The sequence below is a fragment of the Telmatherina bonti genome (genome assembly GCF_933228915.1).
Source record: "Telmatherina bonti genome assembly, chromosome: 7".
Lineage (NCBI taxonomy): Eukaryota > Metazoa > Chordata > Actinopteri > Atheriniformes > Telmatherinidae > Telmatherina > Telmatherina bonti.
The window spans coordinates 23,457,274-23,482,545 of record NC_136625.1 but is presented as its reverse complement, the minus strand read 5'-3'; the positions used below and the strand labels follow the sequence as shown (position 1 = coordinate 23,482,545).

The 25,272-nt window shown below is 38.8% G+C and overlaps 2 protein-coding genes across 4 annotated transcripts in view; both read right to left on the bottom strand.

Annotated features, from left to right (window-relative positions):
* rc3h1b (ring finger and CCCH-type domains 1b) overlaps window positions 1-25,272 on the bottom strand; it is a 105,724-nt gene that overhangs the window by 34,454 nt on the left and 45,998 nt on the right. The window lies entirely within an intron of this gene.
* fgf12a (fibroblast growth factor 12a) overlaps window positions 1-25,272 on the bottom strand; it is a gene marked incomplete at both ends in the record, with an annotated part of 31,231 nt that overhangs the window by 1,515 nt on the left and 4,444 nt on the right. Inside the window, 5 exons of one of the 3 annotated variants that reach the window (XM_079244336.1) lie at window positions 880-1,078; window positions 12,079-12,182; window positions 19,131-19,241; window positions 22,128-22,175; window positions 23,460-23,655. In XM_079244336.1, coding sequence (XP_079100462.1) covers window positions 880-1,078; window positions 12,079-12,182; window positions 19,131-19,241; window positions 22,128-22,175; window positions 23,460-23,655 — 658 coding nt within the window. Of the gene's footprint in view, window positions 1-879; window positions 1,079-12,078; window positions 12,183-19,130; window positions 19,242-22,127; window positions 22,176-23,459; window positions 23,656-25,272 lie in introns of those variants that run through there. The other 2 variants (XM_079244337.1, XM_079244338.1) reach the window with 2 other exon arrangements.

The following is a 25,272-nucleotide window of genomic DNA, read 5'->3' as shown; positions in this document are numbered from 1 at the left end:
TTCTATAGCTTTAAATTCAAAAGAAACTTGTTTACAAAGCCTTTATCTGGAGAAGTTGTGCTGCATGACCTATTCAAGGAGAAATAGATCTTAGTTTTCTGTTTTACTCTGGACTATTAGAGGTACCTGTTAAAAGTGGATGGTTAAAGTTGCACATTTTGCATGAGGTTGCTGTCATGTGACATTAACACTGCCCTACACAAGAAAACACTCAAAAGATATCTACTTCGCTCATACTTACACATTACCTTCAATAAAAAATGAATAAGTGTCATATTCTTCCTAATTTGTTTCATTTGGTTCACTTGATCTACTTATAGGACTGTAAAAAATCAAATGCTGTTATATTCATGCATAAATATAGGTAAAGGTTCACATACATTTAAGCACTTTCAATAAGCTAACATACTAGACAAATTTCCTTAAAATGCTTAAAATAAAAAGAAAACAGATATTAAGATATACTAATTTCATTAGTATTTTTCAAGCTCCTGAACTGGAGCCAACATATGCAACTGAATATTCTGTCCCCTGTTGATGAATACACGCCTCTACCTGTTGGTGCAAGCTTTAGGACCCAGGCCAAATCAGGATTAAATATTACATTACAAAAAAAAAAAAAAAGTATTATAAAATATTAAAAAATGACAGTAAAATCTTTTTATACAAAGTATAAGAAATAGATATGTTATTTCTAAAATCATTATCCCCTGGAATTCTGCCCTACTTTTATTTACAGTTTTAATACTAATTTTGTCATGCAGCCAATACATAGACAGAAAGTCAGAAACTTCTTTGATGTATATGTGTTACAGTAAAGATAATGGAAAAAAATTAAATATCACAAAAGCTGTTATTTAAAAAGTCAGATTCTCATACCTTCAATGGGCCTGGGCACAAAGTGCGATGAAGGTTTAGTCTTCTTGACCCGATTGCCCTTCATGACCTGTCCCTCCTTAGTCAGGCCAAGGAACCAGGCTCGGCCTGACTCTTGCTGTCGGTACACAGTGGACGAGTAGATCACATAGTAGTTCTCAAAAACTGACTCTTTGAACTTACACTCTGGTGTAAACATCTCCTGCAAGAGTAATGGACACAGATTCAAAGATTAGGGAATACACAGAAGACGTGTATGTCAGCTCAGACAGAAAATTTGTTTGCATCCAAATCAATATCAAAGCCACATGCAAAAATAAACAGCAACTCAAGAGACAGAAGTTTCTCATTATAAAAAAACAGTCTGTTTCACTCTGCCAAATATTAGCCTACATAGCCAGCATGTGGACATTGCCAAGGTCAGTTGACATACGTATTCATGTGTGCACTCACACACACATACATAATGGAGGTAATGAGAATTATGGTGTTATTAGAACAGCAGCGAATGGGGGAAGATTTTTATCTCACACCCCTATTATCAAGGCAGTAAATCAAGGGGAAAGTCAAGGGGACACAAGAGGAGATGAATGACGAGGAAAATTGAAAGAACTTGATATCACACATGCTGTCAGGACCGAGCCTGGTGCCAGATTCAGACCATTGTGGTGAATGTGAAGAAACAAAGCACTGGACTCGCTAATGCAGCCCTGATCTAAGCCGCAATTAATTTGGGTAATTTATAAAACTTTAATTAAGATAACAGTGGCAGTGTTTTTTAAAACAAGGAGGAAATGTGTATCTGTACTTAGCAAACTAAATCTATATTTGTGGAGCCAAGTGTGCTGATTAATTTATGCTGACAAGATGGATAGTACGCTTATCACCCTCATTCCTTCTCTCTGCTTGTCTCACCATCTCAGTGCTTCCTTAATGCAAACAAGGCTTGCTTTTAAAGGAGAAGAAGTCATGTATGTCTATAATAGAGACAGTGATGCACAACAGCTGGTTTATAGCATGCTGGTTTGTCACAGTTTTGGCAGACTTACTCTCTGAGTGTTTGCTGGTGCTGTATTTCATTCATTAATATCTCCTCCAGGGCAATGTGCCCTTTTAAGGTTGTCCATTTGACTGACAGCCAAATTCTGCTTCCTGCTGGAGGTGACTGTGTGTGTACGTGTGTAAATCTGTACGTGTTATCCAGGTATTACTTATGTTGTGGGGACCTAAACTTGTTTATGCAGTCATATAAGTAGGACTAAATATAAGTCATATAAAAGTCATCATAAATCGTAACATTTATTTCAGGTTACTTTAATGAAAACATGCACCACATTATATTGGTTTGTACGCAAATTAATAGGATTTATATAAACATGACTGTCCTGACGTTGTTTAAAATAAATCAATGCATTATGTAATGTCATGAGAAAATCATAAAGATGCTGGGATAAAAATATTTAAGATCTACTGAGGGCAGCTCTTTAACCAGACCTGGATTTACAGTGAGCTCAGTGAATAATCAAAAGTAAGGATTGTACTGTCATTCATCCATCCATTCACTCAGCTTTCCTTTTAACAACACTCAGACATTTCAGAGCTGAGAACACTAATTGTTGAGGCTCTGTAGGTGGAATTCTTTCATATTCTTGCTTGATGTACAGCTGTAGGTGCTAAACAATCTCAGTCTGGACTGCGAGGAGGCCAGTCTAATGCCCACACTGTTTTATGATGAAACTAAGTTGTTGTAACACATGCAGAACATGGTTTGGGATTGTCTTGTAAAATGTGTAGGGGTGAACTTGAAAAAGTCATTGCATAGTTGTTCCAAAAACCTGTGTGTACCTTTACACATTAATTGTACCTTCACAGGATTACGATTGCTAAAGTTCAGATGGAGTATACAAATAAACCTTGAACCTCTTTATATGCTCCAAATGTTTTTTAAGAAAGTTTTTTGATTTGATAACTAAGAAAACGCTTGAACTTTCTAGTTTTAAGTTAATAGTAGGCACTGATTTCAATGCTGTGGTCGACCATTTGACGGACAGATCTAGTCTCTCTGGAAACTTAGATCAGAAACATGCTTTCGCTGCGCTTTGCACTTGGGTTGAGGAAACTGGGGTGAAATATCTGTGGCGTGTACTCAATCTTAGTACCAAAGACTTTACACATTGATCAGCTAGATAAAAATCTTCTTCCTGCATTGATTGTATATTTGCTTCCAGGGGCTGCTTTCACAGTATTCTCAGTATTATTAATATGCCTTTTCCCCTTTCTGATCACAATGCAGCAGTTGCCTGTGCGTCATTGTCTTCCACCCCCACTCATGACCCTAGATGGTGTTTTAATGCAACGCTCCTTCGCAGCAAAGACTTCAGAACACAGTTTATTTCTGAATTTACCTTATTTATTGATGTCAACAAATGATCTGTAGTTGATCCAAGGATTCCTTGGGATGCCGTTAAAGGTTTTATCCGCAATAATGCGATATGCAATGCTTCTCATGTTAAAAAGTCTCACACTACCAGACTGTAAATTTTACAATGTAAACCTTCTGTTTTTGACAATATCCTGCAGCTATCCTTTGATGAGGAAATAGCCACTGGTTATGACCTAATCAAGAAAGAAATTAATGACATTCTTGAACACTGTGCAGAATTTCGAAAACACAAAACAACGTTTTTATTTCAATGGGGCCAAACTGAGCCATTTACTTGCACGCCAGCTGAGGACTGACGAACATTTATCTGATATCTCTTCTATCAAATCATCTGATGGCTTAATTTTTAACTAAGCCTGTGCAGGTTAATTCTGCCTTTCACTGGCTCTATAGTAAATCATATAACTCAGAATTAACATATAATGAACAGACCTGTGGAGATTTTCTTAAACAGGCACACCTGCCGAAGGAAGATTGGCCAAAACTAAATTGTCCAATCACAATAGTTGAGCTTAAGGGTTCTGCTTTAAGTATGTGCTGTGGTATATCTGGATGCAATTCCTCCTGGGATCATTTGGGGCCATTAATGTTTGACATGGCCCAGGCCTCGTTGGAGGCTGGTTCCTTTTCTAGAGATGTTAATGCAGCAATAATATCGCTCCTGCTTAAAAAAACATAAAGACCCTCAGGTGTGCTCAAGTTACAGGCCTTTATCCCTCTTGAATGCAGACATAAAAATATTTGCTGAATTACAGCTCGCCTTTAATGACTAAACTGGTTCATTGTGACCAGACCGGCTTCATCAAATCAAGGTCCTCCTCAGACAATATAAGGAGACTGCTCCATATAATATATAATGCCAATACTTCACCTTTCCCTGCTGCCGTCTTCTCTTTAGATGCCATGAAGGCATTTGATCACCTTGGGTGGCAGTATCTGTGGTCCCTACTTCACTCACTAGGCCTCGGATCTGATTTTAAAAACATGGTTAAAGTGCTTTACAGCAATCTGACAGGGCTCTGGTCCTCACAGGCAAAACATGCTCATCCACTTTCAGCATAGCCAGAGGCTCCAGACAGGGCTGCCCTTTAAGCCCTCTCCTATTTGCCCTTTCTCTGGAGCTTCTGGCTCAAATTATTCAGTAACATTACTCCTGTAGTGGTGAATGGCACCAAACATAGCATATCTTTGTACACAGACGATGTCCTTTTATATGTTGGGTGTGCCCAGTCCATCCCTAACACTCTATTTTCAGTAAATTTGGTGACATATCAGGCTATAAGATTAATTGGGATGAGTCTGCCTTTTTGCCATCAACTGATTCAATGTGAGATGCTAACATACCTGCTGCCATTCCTGTTATTAAGCAATTTAAATATCTTAGGATTGAGGTCTCTCCCCCTTTGCACTCCATTGTTAAAAATAATTGTGAGGGGGCCTTATCAAAGATTGTATATGATCTTGAGAGATGATCCTTCTTACCCAACTCCCTTAGATCACGTGTTTCTATTATCAAAATGAATGTGCTCCCTCTTATTAATTTCTTAAGCTTTATGATCCCACTTCCGCCCTCTTCTCGCTATTGGGATCGACTACAGAGTGCAATTATTGAATTTATAGGGGAAACGGCCCCACTTGAGAATGTCTACAGTTCAGTGCCATAGGTCAGCGGGAGGTTTATCGCTCCCAAATTTTAGACTATACCATTGGGCTTTCACTCTATGTCCTCTTGTTGTCTGGTATAATGATTCGATGGAGGTGGCTTGGCGCTCATTGGAGGAATTCTTTGTAGATCTATTAAAGCTTAGAGAAATTTTATTTGCTAATACTCCTCAGAAAAAATGTATGGCTCGGTTTGGCTCCATTGTATCCCATATTATTGCAGTATGACGATGTGCTGAAAAAAAAGTGTGGTATTAGGTCTAGCTGTCCCTTCATTCTCCAATTTTTAACAATGATGGGATCTTAATCAATAAGTGTCCCATTATAGAAGCTCAAAGTAGACAATGGTATGATAAACTGCTTAAATTTTTTTAACTGTTCTTGTGGATATCTAGACTTCATGTGCACATCTAAGAAGAGATGTATGCCCCATTATATCTGGACACTTGCTGGAAATTGGATATTCCAAATTTACCCCCAGACTTTGACTGGGAAGTTGTCTGGAACTCTGTGCTTTGTTCATCTAAAATCCCTATCATCAGCAAATTCACCTGAACTTTATTCACAGGACGGATATGACTCCTCGTAAAGTCTACAACATGAAGATCAAAGCTGATCCAAACTGTACCTTATGTCATACAAACTCTGTTAGTACACTTTTTCATTTAGTTTGGGAGTGCCCAGCTGTCTTTTATTTTTGGTAGGTGGTAAGAAATTGTTTGTCCACTCTTTTAAACACCAATATTATTTTCTTATCTTAGTTTTACTGCTGAATGATATGTCCAAACTTAAAGTGCGTAAAGCACAAGAAAGGGTCATCCTGGCTGGTTTAACCACAGCCAAAAAGATGATTGCGATGAGGTGGAAACCTGCACATACACTGTCTTATCTTTTATAAATGTAGCATATTTAGAGTTGTCTACTGCACGTGTGCATAATGCGAAGGAAGAAACTATCATTGTTTGGAATCAAGCAGTGGCTGATCTCAAGAGTCTAATATAGTAATATAATATAAACTAATATAAGGCTACCTTTATGGAGGATTGAGGAATGTTGACATATTTGAGTCATGTTTCATTATTGTGCAGATCTAACACTTTATTATGTGTCCTGGACCTTTGTATGAATGTTTATTTGATATTTGTTTATGGTGTCTGTTCTATTTGTGTTTTTGTTGTCTTGCATAATACAAAATAAATAAAAAGTTGGTAAAAAATAAATAAATAAATAAATTAAAAAAATTGTGCCTTCACAGATGTCTAAGTTAGCCATGTCATGGGCAATAACACAAGCCCATAACATCACAGATACTATAACTTTAGAATTTTGTGCTAATAACAGTCTGGACAGTCCTTTTCTTCTTTGGCCCAGATAACACGATGTCCAGGATATAAAAAAGAAAAAATCTGAAATGTGGACTTGTCAGACTACAGTACATTTTTCCACATTTCATCCGTCCATTTCAGATGAACTCAGAGAAAATGACAGTTTCTGGGCGTTCTTGGTATATGGTTCTTGCCCTGTGTGATAGTTTTAACTTGTAGTTGCAGATATAGCAACACACTATGTTAACTGACAATGGTTTTCTAAAATGCTCCAGTACACATGTTGATATCAGTTTTTAATGGGATGGGAGGTCACGTGCATGTAAAGTTAGTTTCCAGCCTTGCTGCTTACATGCAAAAATTTCTCCAAATTCTCTGAATCTTTTGATGGTATTATTGACTATAGATAATGAAATTTCTCTTTTTTTTTTTGCAATTGTATGTTGAGAAACATTGTTCTTAAACTGTCAAACTATTTTCACACAAAGTTGTTCACAAAATGATAAACACCATTTAACCTTGCTTGTAAAAGACTAAACTTTGTGGGGATGCTACTTTTATACTCAATCATGGTGATAAAAAAAACAGTGCCGTTCACATGTCTGATGAGGATTCAACACTGTCACACTGTAGAAAGCTCAGAAAACTCAGAATACCATAAAAGGACCCCTTTAATGATTCACATTTACATCCAAGAGTGAATAACTCCAAAAAAAATTAATTAAAATAAATTAAATAAATAAATAAAGTTAATCAGTTTGAACTAATATTTAACATTATAGTTTGTTCGTGTTGTGTATTCAATTGAATGTAGCTTTGAAAGGATTTGCAGCAGTGTATTCTGTTTTTATTTATGTTTTACACATCTCAGCTTCATTGGAATCAGGGTTGTACAAATAACCTCTGCAGAGCTATGATGACCCGCAGAGCTCGACCATAATTGTTAATGAGAATCAAAATTAAAATCAGTGCTGGTTACTTTGATTGCAGAGTAGAATCCAGCGAAATGAGTTACAGTTTATGCTTATGTCTGCTTTGCAGGCTGGGTAAAGGACTTGGGGAAGGTGAGCTCACATGGTCAGCGGTGTGAAAATGTCTCGCTGGTCAGCAGGAGGGGAAACAAGCTCCATTGAAAGCTGGTGGCTGAGTTTATCTGAGCCTGCTGACACACTGTCAAATAGTAGACATCTTGTGCGCTGTTGGGGCACTAGGGGGGTCAAGTTGTTCGTGTCCGGCTGTGTGTGTTGGTGTGTGAACATATGTGTTTGAGTTGGTAGAGGTCTGACAGTGATACATTACACACCTGCAGGCTTTGTCCCTTATTAGTCTGTTTGGAGCTCAAATCAGGCCGAACACACACTCGTACACACACATTGGGTTTTTTTCTATCCTTCAACAGAATTTGGCTCTGCTGACGTGCTCCTCCAAAATTTCTTTCAATGACAAAGCTGGAGTGTTTGCGAAAAGTCTGGGAACAGTTCAGAAATCATCCTAACTGTGGCTTGGAAAGGATAGGGGTAGAATGTAAGTGACTTTGAAGTCTTTGACAAAGTGCCTTGTTTGTGGATGACTGAGTAGAAATATGAGGTGAAGAGACGAGGTCAGTTTGCTGTGATTAATGACATCTTCTTAATAGAAGTGAACCACATAGGACCACACAGATATGTGCATGCCCAGAAATACGTAACGCTGAACACACATGTGCATTCAAACTTATAGCAATGTATGCGTGGTCACACATTAAAATGCATGGTAACTACTTTTTACTGCCACTCTCTTCACCCAGAATACATAATCAGTCAATTATCTTCAACAAAAAAAGGCTTGAATAAGCTGGACAATGAAAAAATAGGACACATTTCAGAGGTAACAGGCCATACTTGGTGATAAAGCTCATTATTACAAGAGTGCTTATTTATATTCTGCAGTGATCTGAAGGAGAAAAGCAAAACTTGTTTGGTAAACACAGCACGTGACATTGTTTAAACATCCTAATAAGGGGTATAAATATAGAGCTTAACATGAGGGGAAACAAAGAAGAAATACAAGAAATAAAAACAGTGCTGATATTCACCTGTGACAGAGAACACAGCAGTGAAACAGTATCCTCAGCATGATGTTTTTGCTGTATTGCAACAACTAACATTACTACATTACAAAGGTTGCAATCCAAAGTTGTGTTTCTTTCTAAGGTATATTGTAATTTTGGGGAATATTCTTAACTTCCATCTATCATGCAGATTTTTTGAGTGCAAAAAGTTCCAAAATCCAGTGTTTACACCAAAGGCAGTTATCTTGTCTTACAGCCAAATGTTTATTCTCAGATGTTTATCTCCACCTATATTTTTACAGTGACGTTACAGTTAAAGAGACAAAAAATAGAAGTTTGATCTTATGTTTGGACAAGGAGGGGTAGGTGGTGGGATTTATATGTGCGTTGTGAAGATTATGTGTGTGTGCGAAAGTCATGATTGTCTAGACATTACTTCAATGGAGAGGCTCACTTCCTTACTTTTTCTATACCTGCCCACCCAGTGATATTTTGCTCTCATTCCAAAAGTCAATTACTCTGGAACAAATTCTGCTCAGCCATTTCCTTCTGACAAAGAGAACGGTGACAGACAATGGCAAAGAAGACATCAGAAACACTTAGGAGTGATCAAGTGACCATAAAGGAAATAGTTCCTCTTTACTTTCCGTTCATGCTCTCACATTTCTCTCATCCATTATCTGTCATTAGCAAGTATTTGACACAAAAGTGCAACTTATAATGTGCAAGCACACTTGCACTGAGATAGCTGCTCATTGATTGATTGCTAGGGGAGTGACAAGCAATCATTCACCAAACGTAAACTCACATTATGGAACTTATCAAGCAATATACAAACACAGATTGTTACCAGCCACTCACATTTTGAAGGTTTGGAAAGAGTCTTTTTTTTTCCAATCCATTCAGCAATAAATAATATTAATCATAATTTCACCTCAAAACACCGCACCATCTATCATCAAACTGTTTTTTTTTTGTTTTTTTTTATCAGAGTGACACACTTTAAAGAGTCACAGCCCACTCACCAATACGGATTATCATTTGTCACTCAAATCTAACCTTCAACCACCAATCTCCTTCTCATCTCTGTCTGTCAGGGCTGTCACTTACAGGTTTACCACACATGATACGTAAACACTATTTTTTTTTTGTAAAATAAGGAAAGATCTATGGATTTTTTATGTAATGAAAACTCAACTGGAAGACAGACGGATAGATAGATAGATAGATAGATAGATAGATAGATAGATAGATAGATAGATAGATAGATAGATAGATAGATAGATAGATAGATAGATAGATAGATAGATAGATAGATAGATAGATGTGCAGCAGAGGCAAACAGAGAACAGTTGTTTTTGCTGTGCAGTAAAGTAGGTCATATTGCGTGTTATAAATAATGGAGGGGAACTCTTCATTGTAGATGCTCAGCCCCCACACACTTCAACGTTAAACACTCTACACAAGCATTATCATCCGACTCAGCTTCTGCTTCCAATCTGTGTTAGGCTCAACAGTGAGCTCTTCACTCCAAAGAGAAAAAAAAAAAGCTGTACTGCATTACAGTCACATCACCGGCAATCATAAACAGGCATCAAAAATCAGACACATACCTGACACTCGCATAAAAAGACTTGGAGAAAGGCAGCTCAAAGCTGCAACACAACTTTTCTGATTCATCTCAAGCACAGAGAAGATAAAGCTTGACACATTATTTCACCAATAAGACAGGGCAAAGGAGCAGAGAGGAAAACAGGAAAAGGGGCAGTGTTAGGAAGGTGGGAGGATATCCCACAGTAATTATGTCCAAAGGAGGGGAAAGGTGTGGAGGGCCATGAGCAAGACATGCCTCTTTGCACTCAGAATGAGCAAATACAAGACATGACAGCCAAACAGTGACAAACTTTACCGTTTTAGGAGTCAAAAGAGAATGAGACAGAGGATTAAGAAAAGAGATTAGTAACTTGCATGCAATAGTTTGTGAGGTAATTTAGCCTGTTTGTGAGCGTTATATGCCTCTCCATTATTTATAGGTTTCTCAATGATCCAGCATACCACCCACACTCCCGCCAACGCCAATTTCCTATGTATCACATTTGAGACGCTGCATCTTCTCTGTATGGGATGCTCGAGTATTCACTTTGAGGCTCAATTGAAAATGCTACCCTCTCTTAAAAATGGTCAAAAGTTTGCTTGTGCACCCAAAAAAATTATGGAATGAATGACACTGAGGCACTCAGTCGTTTGTAATTATTAATAATCATTGATCGTGGGAAGGGGGGGGGTGTACAGCGTCCCTCAATTAGAGTTAATTTGATAAATGAAAAGACCTCTGTCTGGGCATGATTAAACTTTAATTAAGCATGTGGGTAGGGGTTTATTATAGACTTCATAGTAGGGCTGTGAATTGTGCTCTTGTTTATGAGCCTTGAGATATGAATGACTTCATCTGCTTGGGTGAGTCATAACAGAACTTACTATATGTCCTTCCCTGAACTTGTTAGTGTCTCATACATCTGCCAGGTTGTCCTCAAAAAATAAAGCAAAATGTTTGTTGCTCTCATTAAATTGCACTGACCTTACAAGTTTAGGCTATTTATTCAATGGAATGTTTACAAAGCATCATGTATACGATTTATCCGACCTACGTTAAACTGCTCTCTTATCACAGTAAAGCAGCTCCATCGTCAACGGATATTGTGGGGCAATATATCACAGTCTTCTCTGTGTCCTTCAATTATTTATGAGTAGAGAAAGTTTGATAGACAGTTTGTGGATTTCAGCCCTTGCCAGTCATTCATCATGGTTGACTGGCAGTCAAACAGCCATCACCAAGTCCCTCAGCTGAGGTTTGTGAGTAATGAAGCCCTCCCATCTTCTTCTCTCTACAATAAAGCCTTCTACCACTGGATTAAGAAGCAAAAGAGTAGAAGTTACATAACCATACCAACTGGGATACTTTTTCTGCCTCTGTACCTTTCTCTATGCCCCTAACCCATTTTTCACTCTCTTCCTCTACATTTCACTTTACGCAGGCATAGCTGAGGGGGAACAGCTCCATCCTGAAAGCAACAACTGTGATATTTCTCCAGCTAACATCCACAACCACGTCCACCCACACTTGTGCATATTCTGCCCACACTGGCCCAATAATGTGGTTTGATAATCATTTGAAAAGGCTACAACACTGCTGTTGTGGTTATGCACCACAGTTGTCTAAAATAAAATTTAATTAGGAAAAAATGTTACAACTTCATTATCTAAGGATTCCAGCAATGCAACTGGAATCCTGAGTGGAAATTTGAAAAGAAAGAAAACGAATTAGGCACAATGAAATCTCTTTTCATTTCTGCTCATAACTGCCATAAAACAAGCATCTGCTAGTAGCCAGTAAAAGGGGAAAAGCCCTTGTTAAAAAAAAAAAAAAAAAAAAAAAGACTGAGCACAAAACTTGATAATATTAAATTAAATATAAAACATGTGCTGTGCTGCTTCAAAGGCTAGGGGGGTGGGGTAGTGTAGGTGCTGCAGAGCAACACAAAAGCACATCTAAGGAGCTCTTGAACTGAGCAGAGATGAAAGGCTTTGGAAAGGCTGAGTCTTTGCTGCTATGGGATATTAAAACAGACAACAAGCTGAACAAAATAAAACATGTGTAAAGGAAGCATTATGCATCCTGGTGACACACGGGCTTGCAGATAAACAATGTGACTAAAGCTTACCGAGCTGTAGAGCATGCCCTCGCCATTCATGGCGATGTAAAAGCCACTCTTCACCCCTTGGATGGCCACCACTCTCAGACCCACAGGAATAAGATTAAACAGGGCTGCACAGCAGAGTGAGGCAGAGGCAGGTGGGAGAGAGACACAGAGAGAGACAGTTAGACAGAGGTAGAGACAAAGCGACATTAGGCAGAAAGGACAGAATAGGACAATTAAGTTTTACCTTAACACTTATAGACACAACAGTCTCTGATCTCTGTTCTTTGGCCATATGTCAGCATTAAAGTGAACAGCACAGGACAATGGGAACACTGACACATCTCACAGTGAGACATCACTGCTAAAGCAGAAAGAAAAACTTTCCAATGGCAGCTGATTTAGAGTAGGTCAAAAATAGATGAATGTGCATCATGTGTATCTTTGCACAGTTCAGTCAATTATCTAGCTTGTTGAATAAAATTCTCAGTAAAAAGCATGCAAAGTTATGACACAATTCATATGGTCCAGCTTTTTATGCAACACCTGATTATTATTACTATTATTATTATCATTATTATTATTATTATTATTATTATTATTATTATTATTATTATTATTATTATTATTATTATGTTAGCAGAAAACTTATTGTGTAAATAGGCCCCCTTTAAATTATCAATAAATTGGTTTCCTGTTGCAGTTTTTGCAGTATTTGATATGAAATGCTGAAAATAGTAACATTTTACTAAACAACGGTTTAGGAGAATATTTCTTAAGCATTTAGGCCAGCTAATCTTGCCAACTGACAATGAGACTGCAATAAAGTGTCTACCTGGCAAGAAAAATAAGTGCATATAACCTTTTAAGTATAGAACTGCACCAACGAAATAACACAAGTCTAATGTGTTGCAGAAAATTATGTGTTGATTAAAAATCATGCTGTTTATAAATACGTTATAACTGAGCTTAATATACAGTGTAACAATAATTTTTGATCAGTCTTTTTTTGGTGAGCGTGTGGGGGAGACTTTGCCTCCTCTGGACTCATATATTGGTAGCATGATTACATTGCAAGTGCTGATGGGGACTATCAGATAAGGCCGGCAGGAAAAAAAGTGGAGACGTGCCAACATGGGTCTGTCCTCCGAGCAGATCCAATTTCACTCAATAAATATCGACATGCTGCTTTTGCCTGCCAATGATTTAAACTTGCCCTCAGGCCACTAGAGCGGGTGATACACACTGACCATTCCTGCAGAAATGTGTATACCCTTAAAGCCTGGATGGAGGCAGATTAGCACCTTGAATTCAGTTGTCTGGGGCTTCCTAATCTCTTCTATTTATTTTTATGTGTTTTATATATATTTTTATCCTCCCTCTCTCCATTCTGTTCCTACATTCCTCTTTCCATTAACTATCTTAGCTGCTGCTTTTGTCTAATGGTTGGCAGCACCATCCACATTTCATCCCGTCTTGAAAAGTGGGAGGAAAAGAAACACAATATATCACAAAGACAATTTTTGTTATAATTACAATCTGCTGTTCTTGTTTTAATTTTCCGGCAAGAAAAAAAAGTAATAGAATCTTTCATTTAGCTACCTTTTAAATGTCCAGCTTTTCTATTTTCAGCTGAAGCAGCTGATGGATTTCATAATTACTGCTGCACTGACTGCTGTTAGAGTATCTGATGACTATCCTGAAGGTGATTCCTCTTCCTTAATAACCTCACTGACAAAAAGAAGAGGGGCTGGGCTCGTGCAGGGGAGACTTAAAAGATTTCCTGGGCTTTTCTATTGTCAGAAGGCCAGACAAAATGGATTCAAACACACCAATAAAGCAAAATCCTTGAACTTGCAGGTCTTCCAGTTGAGCTGTAATCTGCTCAAGGCAAATCCTGCAGGTAAGCTAAATGGAGTGCATTTCTTGTTCAGACTGTTGCAGCAGGAAAGCTTTAAAAAGACACTAAGCTATTTTGAAATGTGATCGACAGGTCTCCAAATCTAAGAAGAAACTCTTGTCCAAATGTATCAGATTGTAATGTTGTACTATTTATGCCAAAAGACATATCTATCTATGTATTTAAAAAAATTCCCTTCACCTTAAGCTTCCTGTCTTGGTGCATTGTGAAAGTTCTATACTGTAAGGAATTACATATAAAAGTAAAACACCAGTAATTTTCAATAACTTAACAGTGAAATTTATTTCACAGTATATGACTTTTTTTTTTAGCATATCCCAGTGGAATAGGTGCAGATTTTACATATTATACAGTATCTATCTACACATAACTATTTATTTATGAAAGGTAATAAATATTTTTTGTGGGGATCTAAAGTATGGATTAATATCTGCCAGACAACATTACTGAGCTTAATGCAGTGGCATTTCTCGTTATCACTCTATGGCTTCAAGCCATACAGTATAAGTAGATAAGTCTCCAAAGATTCGAGTTAACTCAGCACATTATTTCCAAAGTCCCCAAGGAGAATCTCAATTAATATGTACTTAGCTATGCAACAACAGGGATTGCCATCAATCCAATAAGCCATTAGACTTATCAGGAAATACCATTTTATACACCTACTTACTGTTATTGTTTACTGATGATTACATTTAGGATTGAATGTTATAACATGAAAGTCAACTGTAAATTTACATGATAAAATGGGTTTGTAGTAGCAAAGCCTGTAGACTTCAACTAAAATGTAATGAATGTTCTTTTAAATGTTTCTTGTTGCCGTTCACTTCATTACACAGTTTTATTTAGACGTTTACCAGAATAATCAATGGAGAAGCATCTTTACATAAACTGAACTCTAAGTTTCCCAATCACATAGAAGCCCATATTTTGAGGAAACAAGATTAATTGTTTTGAAAGTGAAAAACAGATTATCAGTATGAAAAATGTCAATCAAAACCATTCTGAGTTAACAGAAGGATGAAAGAATGTGTCCTTACTCCTCCAACAAAATTAAGCATTTTTCCATTTGAGTAAAAATGACCCACAAAGATACTTTGTGTGATGTAACAAAACAGTACAGATAAAATTACATTTTTTACAGTGTATAAATAAAGTTTTATGTAATTCAAACAAAGGCATATATTAGCATAGCACAAAAAGTAAGGAAATGTGTGTTTTGTCAATTATTGCTCACCACTTATAAAGTGTGATCAGTCAACCTTATCTATGCCATGACTAACAGCTAAACATGTTGGTAATGACTCCAAAAAAATTTGCCAAAATACTCAGCAAAGTTCTTCTAGTGGTATTCACTCTTGTTTTGAGATTAAAAGGTTGCTAGGGATATATCAGTCACAGATTTATGACTGGCAACTTATTTGCAGCTAGTTGATAGACAGACACATTTGAAGGAGATTCCTGACCCAGTTGTGATCCCATAACCTCCAGAATCTGGGACCTAACTCCATCCTCCAGAATAACAATGCCTTACCTCACAGAGCAACAGTCATTACAGGGTATGTGATAAATGGCCTGACGTGAGTCCAGACCTCAACCCAATTGAACATTTGTGAGGTCAGTTTGGACGTGCAGTACGTGCTAGACTGTCGAACATGAGCATCCTGGTTGACCTTCAACAACTGGTTGAGGAAAGAAACAACACCCCACATCAAAATCTGACCATGCTGGTGGCATTAGGGTGAGGTGCCAAGCTGTTGTGGTTGCGTATGCTTCCTCCTAATCCAACTGAGACAACTGACAGAGTAAAATTAACATAATGTAAAAGTGGTCAAGATGTGTTTTTGTGTGTGTGAGTGTGTGTGTGTAGGTGTGTATGTGTTTCATTACTGTGTGACAGTGCACTCATCCAATCCAAAAAGTATCTGAAAACAAGAGTAACCATCAACATGAGAGAGATTTGCAGAGGATTTTAGCCCATCGTTTGGGGGGTCAATGCCTGTGTTCCACAAGCATGATGTTTACAAGTTATATTTCACTGTAAAAGTGCCTAATCAGGTTTCGCAACACTAACTGGTATTATCTCGCAACTAAACCCAACAACCTGCATTGTAGAGCCCATTCTCACATTGCTTAAAATCATTTTATGGTTCCTTTCAGCCTAAACCAGGGGTGTCCAAATCGGTCCTCAAGGGCCGCTTTTCCAGCAGGCTTTTGATGTATCCCTGTTTCAAAACTCCTGGCTTCCATTAAATGGATCCTACAGCCAATGAGTTCTGCACAGGGACTGAATAGTTTGAGTCAGCTGTGTTGGAACAGAGAGACATGGAAAACCTGCAGGATTGTGACCCTCGAGGACCAGATTTGGGCACAACTGGCCTAAGCTTTTAAACATAGTAAACTACTCTTTTTAGACATGTTTTCCCTTCCACCTTTAAATCAGCAGTGGTGTGACACCCTTCTAAAGAAGATTAATTTACACCCAAAGATTCTTGGTAATTACCAACCTGTATCAAACTTCATGTTTTTAAGCAAAATGAAAAAAAAGCTGGTTTTATTCAATTACATATGTTTTTTAATAAATAAAAAAAAAACAATACTTTACAAACATACATGTCTGGTTTTAGGACAAACCACAGTACCAAAATTGTCCTTTTAAAGATTGTTAATTACCTTAGATTTAACTTCGACTCAGAAACTTTCTGTTCTGATTCTACTTGATGTAACAGACATATCCGATACAGTAGATCAATAGATTATATTTAACAGACTCAGTCTGGTCTCTCAGCTACTGTTCTTAAAAGGTTTGCTGACCCTGAGGTCCTCTGGTACCAGTCTTTCAATTGTTCCTCAGGTCAGAACTAAAGCATACAGTTAGGCCTCTTTCCAATATAGCTGTATTTATATACCCAAGACTGAATTGTTGAAACTATTTAACTGAGTTCATGTTGCAGGTTTGTCTTTAATGTGCAGACTGAAACTATATTTTATTTGATATCTAAAAAACAGTCTTTGATGATTCTATCTATCAAAGTCTAAAGGATCACAACCTGATACAGCAGGTATTTCATTACCAGCAATGTCTTTCTAAAGCCATATACTGTGCAGGTAATTACTACAAGCAATCAGCTGATGCCAATCAATTTAATAACTGCTTGAATCTGAACACAGATGTCCATTAACTGCATGATGCTTCACAGATATCGCAGTTATCTAAGCATAGCCCTGCCACTAAGTTGTGCTTTCCTCTAAAGTCATTTTTCTTTTCATTGCAGAGACTGAAAGCAGCAACTTGCTGTATTTTATCAAGTTGTGAGATTTGATTGAAACAGAATTCCATTATCTTTTTTACAGCATTTTTCATCACAAAAAGCCATTTTCTGTTTAGTTGTGTCCTTTTCGTGGTTCTTGTCAGCCCTAGTAGAAATATGGCAAATAATAAAAATGTAACGGTGTGCTTTCTCAGCTCATGTTGCACCTAGTATGCAGGCAGCATCGTGCTCCTCTATCCAATCAGTTCTACTGAGCCTCCCCCTGAAAATAAATTACTGTATACCATCTGCCACTGCTGAGGATGCTGCAGGTCAAAGGGTGACATGGTTCAAGGGTGGGGGTAATCTATTATTCTAATAATCCACCCGGGCAATCAATAGTTCAGTGCAAGACCTGCATACCAAATCTTCCTTGTCCATTTCTATCGCTCTTAATCAGTCGCCCATTTGCTTTTGCTTTTTCTGTCTCGATCTTCTGCTTACAACACTTCAAATCCTTTTGTCAGCACCTCTTGCATTTTGCTTCTCCTCCTTGTCTTTGTTCAGACTGTCTCTGAGCTTGAGGTCCCTCATATAAAGAATTATTCATTGGGTACAAACGGAGAAGGTGGTATTTTTAGTTTGCTGAATTATTCACTGCATTCCTCCATCCCCAGGCCAGCAGAACAGCTAAATCAAAAGATTACCTAGAGGTGAGGAAAACCCTCACATACAACAAAAGCCCTCACTAGCTATAAGCTTAATAACACAATAGGGACCCCTAAAATGAGAAATGGGCTATAGTTGTAGAGATGAAATGCATTACGTTGCATATTACTTCCCCCCATGCTGTAATCCTTTGTCTTGAAGACCTTTCCTTTATGCTAGAAGTAGTCCTAACTGAAACGGTATCTCATCATAAAATATAAAGTGACATGTGACGGGGAGAGGCCGTTCTTTTCACTGCATGACTGCTACCATCCTGGAGCTTTGGCTGCCACCTTTGTAAAGATTGGCAGGATGTTTTAGAAAAGAAAGGTCATTGGTTTTCCGTCTGGCTTAACTCCAGACTGAAAGTGTCATCATTATTGCTTTGATGACCATTCTGCTCTGACATATATGCTCCTTGATGCTTCAAGAGAAACTCTTTATAAAGTCTGTGTTTTAATGTAGAAGAATCTTGGCAGACTAAGCCTTCCCCCCTTTCAGTCCCTGTTGATGTGGATCTTGAATGAAATGTTAAGGGCAACTATACTCCCAGAGACGATTTCTTCACTGGTCCCACTACGGGAAGTAAGTTGGTGTTGGAATACTGTAGGGAGGTGGTTCAGGGAGGGATCTTTCCAAGCTGTGTGTAAGCAAAACTGTTGGGTTACAGTGAAATCCTGCTAGTAATTCTGCTGGGATCCTCTCATATGCTTTGAAGCTTTATCAATCAACAAAATTTGACAGTTACAGTCATGCTGTGTACACAGCAGAATGGGTTTTCTTAATATGGCCTCTGGAGGGATATTGAAATTGATTTCACTCAGAAATTAAATATTATATCCCAGAATCTCTATAAATAGTATACAATGTAAGTTAAATTCCTCCAAAGACAAGCTTTGAACACAAACCATTTGACTAACTATTTGACACATTTATATCCAGCAATTGCATAACCAGATGCAGAAAAGAGGGCATCTGTGCCTTTTGGAGTTGGCTGCTTTTCTCCCTTTAAAACTCTGCCTTTAAGAAAATAAGTTTTTGCTCGGGTGTCTTAAACTCATTTTGGTTCCTTCAGGGCTGCCCCAAATAAAAATGATCAAGTATATGAAATATTGCAAAATGTTATATAACCAACTGACTCACAGTCATTAAATGTTTTAAGCAGAAAGCTGCAGCTGCCATAGTGCTCCACTCACTGTTGTCGCTGTTCTCGTCCTTGCTGCCATCGATGGTTCCATCCGGCTGCATCTGCAGGTAGAACCCCTGCTGGCTGAACAGTCGTGTCACGATGCCTTTCAGCTGTGGCTCTGAAATGCATGCACGCACGAACGCACCACGCATACATCACACACATCCACACCAGCCGTCGGCAAAGCCACAGCCCCATCCCCACGAGAAGATGTGAGAACAGCATTCTTATGATCGTGACAAACTAGATGCTTCTATTCTACTCACAGATGCTTCTATCAAGCTACCTCAAAAGCTGAAATCATCACTAAGAAGTTTATTACAAACAGAAGATGTAAATGTCGCATATAATTAATTACAATGGAGAAGGTTGGCTGTGGAAGATGGAGTGCACTGACAGAATAATTACATGCTTCTTAAATACGGTCGTAAAATTGATGTAATCACTTAAAAACATTTATTGCAGGGTTTTATGTCACATATTCAAGCCTTTAAAATGGTGAACTATGAAATATATAAAAGGAGCTAATTTATTTCCTAATGTATATGGTTGAATTCTTTTAAACACTTTTCAGCAGCAATCTTATCATTGTTGTGGCCTTATCCAGCCTCCACAGCAGCCTGCATATGAAATAACTTGCAGAACTAGACTTGATGCTTCACTCTTACCAGCTGTTGGAAATCAATAATATGATGATGGAAGGTTTGTCATGAATCTTCTTTTGCATCACATAATATCATATAAGGGTAAACTGGAAGGCTGTGAGACAGGCAGGCTTTACAATGAGGATACCACAACAGAAAATCAATAACAATGACTTATTGAGACTAACAGAGCAAAATGACTGCTTTTGCATAATTTGGGAGCTCTTTTTAAAATCACATTTAATGCACACTAATATGTTAGTGTGTTTTTTTTTTTTGTTTGTTTGTTTTTTTTTTATTTGGTAGGTTGCAACCTTGCTTTTTGGGGATAAGGTGGCAAACATTAAGCAAAACTGCTCCTTTTAAAAGACACATTTTTACAGGTCACTACGTCACTGATTGATTCCATATTTATTTATATGCCTTTAGAAAACTGACTGAAAGTTTTTCATTTTTCCTGCTTTTTTTCATGTTATTATCCCTGAACCAACCTACTTTGAGGGCATGACTTCTGGCTCCTGCTCAAAGCTTTCAACACTTCAGGGGAGCAGGTGGAAATGAGAATTAGCTCAGGGCAATTGATGCCTCTCAGCTCCCATCGTTACCAGAAAAAAATACGGTTAAACAAATCTAATTCAAATGGAATATTTACTCATTTATTTTTAGTAAAAGAATAATACAGTGTTGGATGGTACGATTAGCGTTAACCAGATTTGTTTGGTGGCTCTTCACAGGGCAGTGGTCTATGTAAAAATGCATCTATCTGCTAAATTTTAAAAATCATTTAGAGATCAAGTGAACCATTTTCAGTGCTGATAAAAGAAAAAAAGCTCTACAGTGAGAACACAGTCATAGTCACAGAGTGCAATTGAAAAATTACGCTCTGTTCTGTTTTATGTTTCCTACTAATTATCTGACAAAAGGAACAGACATGACAAATTGCATGGTATATAGTATTGACTTTCTTCTTCTTTTTGGCATAGGTGCTCTGATAAATGACTGTAATCTTAATATATGCTATTTGAATTAAGGAATATAAGTGAGCTGGATTATCTTCTAATGTTATAACAAGACTTGGAGAATATGCAATTTGTGTCAGGTCAGTCAGGGACAAAGTATCCTGAGTGATTTATAAAAAGAGGAACATTTTTAAGCTTGTTTCTTCACTAATAGGATGCATTTCAGCTAGGTCTGAATGAAACGGTAGCAACAGATTTCAAGCATTTTTCTTCCAAGTTGATCACTCCAGTAATAATTGGTGCATGAGCTTTATTTATGTTGTACGTGGGACAAGTGTATGGAGAAGAGAGTTCAAAGAAAGACTAAGCCAAGTGGTGACCCACTGTGAGAATAAGTTCACGTCCGCTCAACTGTACATCATCTTGACCATCAATTCCCAACTCACCTACCCCTGGGTAAGGGCCATCAATTGCTGGGACAGGCCTTTCATCATCCATCATGGGCAAGTTGAGGAGAATGCAAGAGTGTATGCGTGTGTTTACGCGTGTGTGAAAGCACATAGGACTGTACACATCAGTAAATCACATGTGATAACCACACTTCCATAAATTACAGCCACAGCACGGACCCTGGGCAACTGCTGATGGCTCATCTGTTCAACTCATTTAAAAGAAAGCATATGTGCATGCGTGTTCATGTGTGTGTTTGTGTGTGCCAGTAGACACAGACTTATAGAGCTTATGTTTGTGCATGAAAAATCTCTTTCAATGACAACAAACTTAAGATCATTCTGTGAGTGTATGGACCATTAGAACGACAATAGATTTACTTCATACCAATACAGAAGGACAAAAACATTCAGGTACGTTGACAAATGGCATCATGACCATGAAATGGTGAATGATCACCTGTTCTGATATAGTGTTCGACAAGGAGAGACACATCATATCCATATACACTACAATAACAGCCGCTACTACACTTACAAAGTATGTACAAAGAACAAGAAGCGAGGAGAAAGACTGATCCAACATTCACTGACAAAAAGAATGAGACTGAAACAAAATGAGAAGAGGCGGAGAGCAACATACGACTGGCTGTAGGAGAACTTTAACTATCACAGGGAAGGGAAAGGGTCAAAACTTAAGCTTAAAAAAACCGAAGAAAAAAGCCACACAGAAGGAGTGATGAAAGGAGAAGAAGAAAATCAGCAAGGGGAGAAGGTCGTCGGCTGTCAGACAGGTGTTGAAGCCCCCAGCCCATCCCAGCCTTTTTTTTCCTGGCCCACCCACCCCTCCCCACCTCCCCCTCCCTGGACGAGGGGGTTGTCGGCATGGGCGCGAGATGGGGTGGAGACGAAGAAAAACACAGCACACACGAATGGAGGCTGAGCTACTGACCTAGCCTGCAGCCCTTATGGGACACCTGTGGAGGTTTCGAGGGTGCATCTTACGAGGGGGAGGATAAAAGGAAAAACAACAGTCTTTTAAACAGGCAGTATTAATATATTCTCCAGTGTATCGGTTGTTTATCAGCAAATATATGGCAAAGCATCAGTGGAAATGTAGGAAAATCAAATAGAGGACATAGAGCATGTCTGCTTGCCTGTCTCTCTGTCAGCTGAGAGGAATTACCCACCTGCCCATAAATGACTGAAGACCTGGAGGCCTTCTTTGTCTGTCTGTCTGTCTGTCTGTCTGTTTATATTCCTGCAATTTCTGATACAGAGATTGTCTGACAAGGATGCAGGACAATAGGGTTTTGGTTCTGTCTGGCAGAGTGACTGTCTCAGTTGTTCTCCAATTCTGCCTTAAAAATTTATGTCCGCCTACCTCATTTTTCCTTAGTGTGTCTGCAGGGCTGTGAATGGATCTGACTATTGTTCATCATTAAATAGAACTGAATGGTTTGGTGGATTCAGTCGGGTGACTTGCACCGTGGGATTATTATCCATGCATCAGGACAGAACCAGTACAATCTAGACGAGGTTGTACCACAGACTGTGGTAGGAACAGAGCCTTTATGTATATCAATACAGCGCCTAATGACAAAGGCTATACCTTTCACTCCCTTCACTGCAGCAAAGCTCCCTCTCTGCAATAAACATTTACGATTAAAACATTTAATCTCAAAAGAGCCTTGGTGCACTGCGGTGCAATTTATCCTCCCTCCATACCCTAATCTGCATTAATATTGAATTAGGTCATTTAAAGCAGCTCAATTTAGTGTATTCAACTTGCCTGTGTATCTGTGTTGGAAGGGGGTGAGAATTTAGGAAAGGGGGGTGGGGGTCATCTTAACAGTTTAATCTTTTAGGGTAGGAAATATAGCCAAGCTCTTGCTGGGAAACAGTACTATTAGTTTTGTTTCATGATAATCGATTGTTTTTATCAGAGCCCTGTCCCTATGAATACCTAAAGGAGGAACGTCACAGCGCACAGATCATTCCCTGTAAATTCAGGCAGATCCTGCTCGGTATGAGGGTTGTGTCGTGTAGTGAATCGACAGACAACAAGGAGAGCTACAATAATGGAACAGGTGGATTTTTCGCACCGCGGAGAAAATCTACCTACTCCCCCTCTGGTTCGGATTGAAGCCCCTGACTGCAGTATAATGTCTCTGCTGCTCCAAAGAGGGGCGGGGTGCGGTGGGGCGCTTCCCTATACACACATAACACACATTTGTTTTTTGGGTTTTTTTTGTTTGTGTTTAATAGAAATCTACTAACTGACCTGGTCGCCGCCGAACTGGTCTTTTCTTGCCGCTGCAGAAACGGACTTTGCTGAAGACCCCCAAGAAATGTCTCTCGCAGAGAGACCGGGGGTCTTTGCTGGGGCTGGGGCGACGTTTCGAAGTAGAGACCCGGTCACTGTTGGACTCCCTCGCCTGGCGTTTCTGCCGGATCAGGGAGCTGGCAATAGCAGCCATCTCCCCGAACCAGGTCTGAAAAGCGAGAGTGTAGTTCGGCAGAGGTCGGGTCTTAATGCAGCTTCTTGGCGAAAATAAATAAATGAAGTAGAAAATAGAAAAGGGGATTTTTTTTTTAAAGGGAAAACAAAACGATTACTCTGCTACGGTCCACGAGTGTTTCAACCAGATGTCATCCTGATCAGAAAATCCTTCGAGTCCCGTGCATCATTGCGCGTCAGGCATCCACTTGGGGAGACAGTGGCATGTAGCCCAGTTGGCCAGATTTGATTTTAAACTGGACTCAGGGCTTAAAATTAGTGATCGATCTTATATTACACATGAATCTAAGGGCAAGGCCACAGGGGCCGATGATCAGTCGTGAAAACATGCAACAGTGTTTATAAGTTGATGCCGCTGCGTTGTCTGTGGAGAGCTTCAGGTATTCCAGGTGAACAGCGCCGCGGCCTGACACCTCATCTGTACACCAGTCTATCCTCTGGATTACTGCCGCCTTCCAGTAGTCCAATTCTCAAGCACGCGCTTGTGCATGGATGAGATAAATAAATAAATAAATAAATAAATAAATAAATAAATAACTCTCCAAACTTTTGTCCTCTGCTGCTTGAAATGGTTTTCTCCGTCCACACTGACCAATGAGCCCGTCCGCGGATGATCCGGGGGTACGAAGCAGGAGCCGAGAGATGTGAGGCCAGCCTCCGGTTCCGTCGATGAAGACACCTCTAAATGCAGTCTTGGAAAATGGTATCGGCAGCAGAGGCAGCTCTGCAAGAATGCTGCAGAGCTGGAATTGAAGCCAGCACGGAGCGATTTGCGTTAGAAAAGCAACAATTAGTTGAGGCGAGCAGACATCAAAGTGCTTTTCGTTGTAACGCACAAATAATAAAGTAGCCTCTTTGCCAGCGCGTCCAGAACGATCATTGTCGGTGTGTTACATCGCCCGACACTGAGAGTGAATGGTCGCGGTCCACAGCCTCCCCTCCTCTCTGTTTCTTTCTCTCTCCCACCTCGCTCCCTCTCCAACTCTTAACGCAATCATACGTGATTGAGGTTTGTATTAAGAATTCTCTGGGGTCGTTCAGGAAAAGATTGATCTTCTCTTTGATAAAAAAAAAAAAACTTGTGAATACAAAACTGGTAAAACAGGTGACTGCTGGATGTGTTCTGCAGAAGTAAATGGGATGTCATGACAGTTTGTCGTTCAGAATCATTTGCACTATTTATTCTTTAATTACATTGTTATATAACCTAATAATGATCATTAGTTTGCTTCTTTTTTGTATTGTGTTTGCAACAGGTTTATTCAAACATAGTGGCGCGATTCAGACAGTGACACAACATATGAACTGGTGAAATGAAATGGTCTCAGGCTAGGTCAAAGCCTGCACATGCACTCGCACTTAGAAAACTGCCTTTTTGGTTTATTTGTATGCACATTTGAACACATAGCATCATCACACCCGTATCATCTGCGTGGGACCACAAAGAAATTAGTTCATTAGTTTCAAGCTGCTTTTGACAGAATTTCAAAATGCCTTCATTATGGAGCAATGCAGGAATGTCAGATGATTTTTCAAGTGTTGACATACAGTAAATGTTAATTACCTCTGATTCAAT